At 30.3% G+C, this 9,384-nt stretch overlaps 1 protein-coding gene across 1 annotated transcript; it reads right to left on the reverse strand.

Moving 5' to 3' along the window:
* Nucleotides 1-7,154: 7,154 nt before the first annotated feature.
* On the reverse strand, nucleotides 7,155-8,916 carry LOC120088781. The gene is made up of 2 exons (XM_039046220.1): nucleotides 8,255-8,916; nucleotides 7,155-7,725 (listed from the first exon to the last, which is right to left on the reverse strand). Exons 1-2 carry the CDS (start codon nucleotides 8,659-8,661, stop codon nucleotides 7,239-7,241), a joined length of 894 nt encoding a protein of 297 aa, XP_038902148.1. The 5' UTR covers nucleotides 8,662-8,916; the 3' UTR covers nucleotides 7,155-7,238.
* Nucleotides 8,917-9,384: the final 468 nt, after the last annotated feature.

The raw sequence follows: 9,384 nt of genomic DNA on the forward strand, positions 1-9,384 counted from the left end.
TTAAATGGCTTAAAACAGCTCTAAGCTTGGTATTTGATAGACGTTAGTAATTTCTTTGTTGAGAATGATTTAAAATGGTAAAATTGATACTACTCTTTTTATTAAGACTAAAGAAAATGATATGCTTTTAGTACAAATATATGTGGATGATATTATTTTTGGTTCTACTAATCCATCTTTGTGTGAAGAATTTTCTAAGTGCATAGTGAATTTGAGATGAGTATGATGTGAGAACTTAGCTTCTTCCTTAGACTCCAAATCAAACAACTCAAGGATGGTATTTTCATAAGTTAAGAAAAATACACAAGGGATTACTCAAAAGGTTCAAATTCAATGAAGATAAAATTGCAAAAACTCCTATGAGAACATCCACTAAGCTTGACAAGGATGAAAAAGGTAAGTATGTGGATATAAAAATTTATAGAGGTATGATTGGATCTTTACTTTATTTAACCGCTAGTAGACCTGTTTAGTGTATGTCTTTGTGCTAGATTTCAATCTTGTCCTAAGGAATCACATTTACATGCCGTTAAAAGAATTTTTAAATATTTGCTTGGTACTATTGATTTAGGCTTATGGTATCCTAGAAATGTTGAATTTAATTTGGTAGGATATTCCGATGCGAATTTTGTTGGTAGTTTACTTGACCGTAAGAGTACTAATGGGACTTATCAATTTCTTGGTAGTTCCTTAGTTTCTTGGTTTAGTAAAAAAAAAAAAAAAAAAAAAGCAAAATTCGGTTGCCTTATGCACTACCGAAGCGGAATATATTGTAGTTGTTAGTTGTTGTGCTCAAATTCTTTGGGTGAAATAAACTATTTGTGATTTTGGATTAAAGTTTGATAATGTACCTATATTTTGTGATAATACTAATGCTATTAATTTGACTAAAAATCCTATACATCATTCTAGGACTAAGCATATTGATATTAGACATCACTTTATTAGAGAGCATGTGCAAAATGATAATATTACTCTTGAATTTGTAGGTTCTAATAATCAATTAGCGGATATTTTTACCAAGCCTTTGAATGAAGAAAACTTTTGTAGCTTGAGCTCGGTATTATTCGTTGTGATGCATCTTGATTTTATAATTTTACTTGTTAAATCTTTTAGAAGGCATTTTGATAGGGGAAGATATGGAAAACATGTATTAATATTCTTAGGGGGAGTTGTGCTAAATTTATGTTCATGTTTTGAAAGGAAACATTTATGTAGTTCTAAATTTTTCTTAATTATTCTTTTTAATGATTCCAAAGGGAGAGAAGTTTAAGAAAAATATGTTATAAATTTGTTATGATTTTGATTGTATTAATTAGGGGGAGAATTTGTTTTTTTGAGTGAATTTCAAGAATGATCTTTGTGGTGATATGTTGAATTTTATTATGTGCTACATATGGTTTATATGTATTTCAAGCTATTTTTCTTGAATGGTTTGTCATCATAAAAAAGGGGAGATTGTTGGCTTGCTCTTAATCTCAAATTAATTAATTTTAATTAATTAATTAATCAATGTTTTGATGATAACAAACTCAATTTTTAATTACTGAAAATTTTAGTGTTTTAATATACTCATAGTGTAGAACTCGGAACAACGATTCCAACCCCTCTTGAATCACTCAAATCAGAGCTAAAACGAAGACGATATGACCGAAACAAGTCTATAAAGAAAATATTAGATGATGTGGCATAACCAAACCATTTGCATGTAGACATGCGGCAACATATTGGTTGAATGGTGGATCATTAAGAGATTAACATATGATGGACTTTTGATTTTTGGATTGATTTAAAAAAATAAAATTTAAAAGAAATTTAAAAGGAAAAATAAATTTAATATTATTTTATGTTTGTGTCTAACTGTTAGTTTTTTTACACATGGTATGTTTTTTAATTTTTGGATTGACTTTAAAAAGAATGAATTTAAAAAGAAAATAAATTAAAAAGAAAATAAATTTCAAAAGAAAAGAAATTTAATATTATATTTTGTTTGTTTCCAAAATCTAATGGTCCAAATTAAGTGTGGTTCTAAAAATTATGCCATCTCTATATAAACCATCTTCCTCTCCAAATTTTAAAGGGAACAAATTTTACATTTCATAATTCTCCAAGACTCAAAAATTCCATTGTTGTTCTCTCTCTAAGTTCCCAATTTTTTTTTTTTTCTTTTCATTTTATTCTTGAGAGTGTGTTATTGTATTGTGAGAATAAATTTGTTGAGTGCTTAAACTTGTAAATCCACTCTAGTGAGAGTTGTATTGTGTTCTTAAAAAATTACAACATTTGTAACGGTTTGATCCTAAATCGTGGAAAGGATCGGGTTTGCTCTTGAACCTGTAAAAGGAGCGGTGGTGTAACGGTTGGGCTCTAATCTGTGGAAAGTGTCTTCTTCTCTAACTCTTTCCTTTTTATTTTTGCAATTAATTTAAGCAATTTATTGTATGTTTTAGTTTATTCTTATTTATTTGCTAAAATTTGATAGAATTAAATTATCACATTTTTTGTCATCTTATTTGTTGCATAAATTGAATTTTTCTTATTATTTATAAAAAATGTATTAATTAGTTTAATTGGGTTAATTTTAAAAAAAAATAATTAAACCCTATTCACCCCCTCTAGGGTTGACATATCGATCCAACACTTTCAAACCTAAAGATCCTAAAAATACCTACAACAAGACAATGAAGATAACAATTGTCAATATTACCATATTTTAACCTGTAACTAACCTTACTAACTCTTATGCTTTAGAAAAAATTCAACAACATGACATCATTATACAACAAAATCAAATATTTTTTAATTTGACACCTCTTCAAAGAAATTCACTTCCAATACAACATTCAAACAACAATCTTCTCTTAACAGAACTACTAGAGTTTCCAGTAGTAATTTGAGCAAAAATTGACTAAAACCTATATGAGCACAAATTGGAGTCATAACATTTCTAAGTAAAGAAACCATAACTAAAAAGAATAAAGATCAAAGGTTAAAAAAAAAGTTATAATATAAATTTGAACCACACCAAGTAAGACTATCAAACAAGTGAAACGAAATTTTACCTTTCGAAGAAGCATGGTTAACACTAAAATGAACCATGAAGAATTGGGAAATGCAAACAAGAGTAGGGGGAGGGGGAGGGTTCACATTGGTATTTCATTCTCTCTCCATACACGATTGTATCTTCCATAAATGTAGAAGCCGCAACTCCAACCCCTTCGCACATCTTAGGCACAAACCATGGAGACGACATATATCACACCTATCCAAATTACAACTTATCATGTCTCACAACTACCAACTTCTCTCAACAAATTTATCGCCAACTGTCTGGAACATATATTACAACGTCACCATATAGTTGTGAATTCTGTTGATCCTCTTCCGATTTGAGCTTCCTTTTCTCCAGAAAAACATCGAATGATCACGAACGACTCAAAACTTTCTAATTATATATTCTATCACAATTTATGCCAAAAACAAAAAACAAAAGGCCCTTACAAATCAATTTGTAAAATAAAACGATAAATCTAAAAGGTCCAATCCCGCATAGATTCAAAAAATTGCAAACAATTCTACTCATCATATGAATAATTTACATAATGCAAACCCACCATTAAATCTATAAAACCAATTCTGAAAAAATAAAAATTCAGACCAAGAACATTGTTCTAATACCAATTGAAGTAGTAGTAAAGTTTTGCAGGGGATCGTCCCAATTTTACAATTTTCACATTATCCGAAATTTACAGAACAATTATGCATAATAAATTTAAAGCAATGTTGATAAAGAAGTAGAGAATTAGGGAAGAATTGAAACTTACCTTTGAGGCCAAAAGGTCTTCAACATAATTCCTTCTTTCCGGTTACGAACACTTCGATCTCCAAAAACACAACAAAACCAAATGGCCACTGCCAAGAGGTCAACCTTTGTATTCTCTTGGGAATAAGAATCCAGGAGTTGTGGACTTAGAATTTTGGGAAGAGGGAGAGAATTTGAGAGGGAATTTTTTTTTTTGGAGAAAAAAAACATTGGGAGTGAAAATCACAGAGACCTTCTCTGTGGGTTTTTATGAAGAAGATGATTGATAACCCCCAAAAACTGAACTCCCCACATACACATTCTATCAAGAGAAAAACCAACGGAGTCTTTTATTAAATTAAAAAATATGTAATTTAATTAATTTAAAAATATATAATTATATAATAACTACTTTATTATATATGTATTATACTATATGTTATATCAAATATAACACATAATCTATAATTATTATATTGTATCAAATACAATATAACCTATAGTTTTATTTCTCTAAACAATACATGGTATTTAGTATAAATCACATTTATACTAAATTTAATTATATGAATCTTATCCATACCATTAGTATTTGAATGACATTCAATATTTAATTCCTCTCAAAATAAGATACATATAATTAATTAAATTAATTTTATCATATATAATTAATTTCCTCAATTAATTTGAACAATTCAAATTAATCCAAAATTAATTCTCAATAATCCCTGTTGAGCTATAGAGGGGATCTTATGGACTTGTAGGTTGAAGCTCCAATGGTACTTGGACAATTAATTAAACTCTTTAATTAAATTACCCAACATCCGTTAACTGTTAGTCACTCAACTAAAAACCGACGGTTGCACTCTTTGCATTACAGAAATTATATGTCCATTGGATATAACTAATCAACAATGTGATGACCCTTCACAAATTGTTCATAAGTACAGCTGGGCCAAAATTAACGTTTTTCCCCTGTAACCTAAGTTCTTAAGTACCACTGATTCCTCTGATGAATAATAAGTCATAGTCCAACTATGACCAAATCCCTCTCGGGCCAAGAGAGGGTGTGGCCACATTGTTTAAGCCCCGGAATCAACCTTTAAGGAGCAATTTATCTACTTACCCCGACATCAGGGAAGGAATGAATTCCACCTTGTGTAACTGTATTCCCAACTCCCCAATCAGAAGAATCCTCAAAATGGTAAGCATATTGAGTTGGCGATCTGGTCATTCTTACCCATGCAAATTAGGACCGCTATCATAGATAGAAGTTCACAACTTACTTGGGATTCAAGCCATGTCACCTATAATCATCCTAGTGAAATGTAAGTCTCTACTATTAATAACTTTATATAATGAAACTAATAATTTCATGGTCCGGTCTTATACAAACTTTTTGTATATGGTACCTTCGCTCACATGTCTCCACATGAATGATCAGGATCAGATCATTTGTAGCACTTTACAACACGTGTAATATCTACAAAGCAAGTTGGGTCCATAGTGTCATCAGGATAAGGTACCCAGTCTTATCCATCTACTACAAACCGTTTAGGTTATCATTTAAACATAATCCACTTATATATCTCTACATATATATTTAAATTACATAAAATAATCTAGGTTCTTTGTTTTTTGGATTGAGTATATGCTCATAAAATAGCAATTATTTTATGAATAACAATTTATTTATATTATACAAAGTCTACAAAGTACGAGAATACAAGAGAGATATATGACACCAATTACAACAGTTCTAGAGATAAAAACCCAAGAATTCTAACCCATAATCTCTAGATAAAATACCTACACTACAATTTGTTTTAGGTTGAATTCAATAACGTTTGGGAAAGATTTGAATACCTAATCTTTTGGTCGAGATTATATGTCTAAACTAATTAAAATCGATAATAAAAGAAAACAAAAAACGTAAATAGTAGAGAAATCAACACAAAAATTTACATAGTTCACTAACAGTATGTTAACTACGTCAACAAGTAGAAAGAGAGAACATTTTTATTATTCGTGAGAAATATCATATGATTACAGAGGCACCTCGAAGGTTAGTAAATTTATATACAATGCACTCCTCTAAACCCTAAGACAAAAATCGTAAATACTATATTCAAAGTATTCCAACACCAACAATATCAAACATTTATTACAATGGGGAAAAAAAAAAAAAAAAAAAAACTTGTAAAATTGATGGTTCATGAGACAAACTGTAATTTCTTGTCTGTGTGTGTATTGAAATGGTGGATGAAAGGTCCTTTTTGTGCATATAACATTGATCAAGTTGGTCAGCTTTTACTTTTTGTGGGTGTGAATAATGTCTAGTTTAGCCCTCGTGAGAGTTCACGAAATATGAAGAATAAAAATTTGCACTTTGAAAATTACAACCCCACCAAAATGTCACACCTTCCATCATGAAACCCACCTCACCCACTTAACTTTCTTTCCTCTTTTTGTAATTTCCATATATGTTTCCTTTTTTGCCTCTTACCACAACTCATTTTCTCAATCATTTTCAAACTCACAACTCAACTAATCATCCCAAATAACACTACTCTTTTTCAAACTTAACCAACCATCAAACCTCCATAATAACTATTTCCCATTATTCTTTTCTAGTCATTTCTCTTATCATCATAAACCATCATAAGTTTCAATTCATCATTGATAACTTAAATACACATTCATGTCTTTTTTTCTTTTTTCTTTTTTTTTTTTTTATTATAATGGTGAAATAATGTAGTTGTTAAATCATCCACATATTCATCCCTATTATAATAGAACTTCGTCATCCAAAAGATTCTATACCAAAATAAAAAATATTTTCTCTCTTACTTATACACTCAAAATCTTCCTGATATTAGAGTCAAGATTTCATTTAGACAAATTTATTGATGAAAAATTACAAATAACAGAAAAAATTGGAGTAAATATTGAGAAAGAGACTCGTAGTTAAACAATTAGGTGATACTGTTAGTTTTTATAGCTTGATCCAAAAAATCTCGTACCAAAATGAAAATATAGCCTCTCTCTTACTTATATACTCATGATGTTCTTGATTGTGGAGTCGAGATATTGTTTGAACAGACCAATTGTTGGGAAAATTACAAATAACATAATAAATTGGAGTAGATATTGAAAAACAAACACGTAAACAATAAAGTTAAGACATGAATAGTATATCTTGCTGTCTAGTGTGTATTATATTTTTTTATATATGGATGCAATAGATATTTTCTTTTGAAGATACAAGAATCTAACTAAAACGATGTGTAGTAAGGAGGATGAATTGTTGTTGATTAATTTAGAGAAGGAAAAAGAGAAGTGAGGTGGGAAATGATTAAAAGTAGTACAAGCATGGGAAAGTGGAAAATTAGTTATCATAAGTCAAATTAAACGTAACGGCTCAATATTATTATTATTATTGTTCCTCACCAAAGGTTGCATGCGAGAGCTGCTTTAGCCATTCAAATGTTCGACGATGTGACACCCTTCTTTCCTTTTCCTTTTCCTTTTCCTTTTCCTTCTCCTTTTCCCTAATTTCCACTTTTTTATTATTTTTCTTAACATTTTCATTCCTTCTATTCTTCGCCACCGTCGTCGCTACTGTATCGACGGATCTTTTGCAGCTCACCACACCTAGAATTGAGGTGGTTGTTTTATGCGTCGTCGTGGCCGCGGCGGCGGTGGTGGTGCGTGTTTTGAGGTCATGAAGCTCCATTCCGGGCGTTCGAAGAAGACCGAGTCGGAAAAACTCCCACCGGGAGGAACTCCGGCTCCGGTGGCTGGAATTTGAGAAGGATCTGATTTGGGGCGTCGGACTTGGGTGAGAGTGGAAAACGTTCTTCTGTGGTCTTGCCTTTGAGTTCGTCGGAATGGAAACGGAATTATTACTAACACTTGATGACCTGCCATTGATTCAAATTACCTTATTATATCATAAATTTAATATCATTTTTTTTTTTTAAAATCCTGAATGTCTATGAGTTAATGGTCACCAAGTTTGTGCTTCTAATACCTCTACTTCTATTGAAAATAATAGATAAATAAAGCTACAGCATTTTGCTGTTATTTGCTAATATAACATCAATTTGTGTTAAATTCTTTAATTTCATATATCTTTTTTAGTATAACAAATCTAAAGTGGGTAGATTTGGACCATTTTACTTGCATATTTAAATTGCTTTTTTTAAAAAAATATAAGATTTAAACATTTAGTAGATGATACAAAAATAGATGCACTCTACATATTTTATATTTTTTTTACAATATTTTTAAAAACATTGTAATTCGAATAGAAAATTAGAATTTAGTCAGAATAATTTATAATTAGAAATTTTCATAAATAGTTTCAAATTATAGAGACAATAATTTTATGATTTTTTAAAAAAGGTATGGTAATAAATATTTGAATGGAGAAATTGAAAAGATAATTACCTGGAATAATGGCTTCTACTACTACTGCTACTACTGCTTCCATTTCCAAACCTCAACATATTATGATCCATGGATTCCGACCTCTGCCACAAATTTCCACCAAACAAGTGATGAATATTATTATTGTTGCTATTTTCAGAGCTGAAAGAGAGGCGAAGAGGAAGCATTTGGCCTTGGAAGAAGAGCTCATCGGCGGCGAACATGGGCGGCGGTGGCGGTCGCCAGTGGTTGAAATCAAAGTCCTCTGTTTCTACGGCGGCCGACGCCGATCTCATCGGCTGCTGCTTTTCTTTCACAGGAAGGTCACAGAAAGACAATGCTTCTTCTTCTTCCTCAATTTCAGTCTCTTCTTTATCAGCTTCTTCCCATCGTTCATCTCCATGGAAGCTTCTTCCCATTATCTTCATTACCTCAATTGCAAATTGTTCTTTAATTTTGCTGTGTTTTTTTAAGAAAAGAACAGAGGAAGGTATTGGGATTTATATATATGTGTGTGTGAATGAGCAAAAAACAGAGGATATGGGTTGAGAGAGATAAAGGTAAATTAAAGAATGATGAGAGAGAGAATCTAGTAAGAGAGAGAAACAAAAGGGTGTATCATATCATACATGAAGGCCATGGGTCTAATCAAAATCTCTATGGATTATTTTAAACATTAGTGTTAAAAGAAATATTGTTCGGACTTGGATTGCATCCACCAACCTTTAATAACTAAATTTATGGCAACTTTTAGGTCTGGTTCATTAGACCAAAGTTTGAGTCGAGTTTGTATGATCAAATTTGCGTCTCCTACTAAATTATTCTATTGAATATTAATTTTTTAATTTTTTTAATTTTTTATTTTTTTTAATTATATTAAATGTTAATAAAATCTAATATGTTTCTATTTTTAATTTAATCTATTCTAAAATTTTGGTATTTTGTTTACTTTCTAATTGATAAGATTATAGACATTATAAAATTTAATGTTTTCTTAATTTTTTAAAGTAGTTTTTAACACTTACAATGTTAAATTAATTAAAAACTATGATACCTAAATTATAAAATATATTCGAAAAAGTATTAAAAGGTTTATCTTTTTAATGTATAAAATATAATATGTTTTAAAATTTTCAGGCCAACAAATGTGT

The sequence above is a fragment of the Benincasa hispida genome, chromosome 10 (assembly GCF_009727055.1).
Source record: "Benincasa hispida cultivar B227 chromosome 10, ASM972705v1, whole genome shotgun sequence".
NCBI classification, from domain to species: domain Eukaryota; kingdom Viridiplantae; phylum Streptophyta; class Magnoliopsida; order Cucurbitales; family Cucurbitaceae; genus Benincasa; species Benincasa hispida.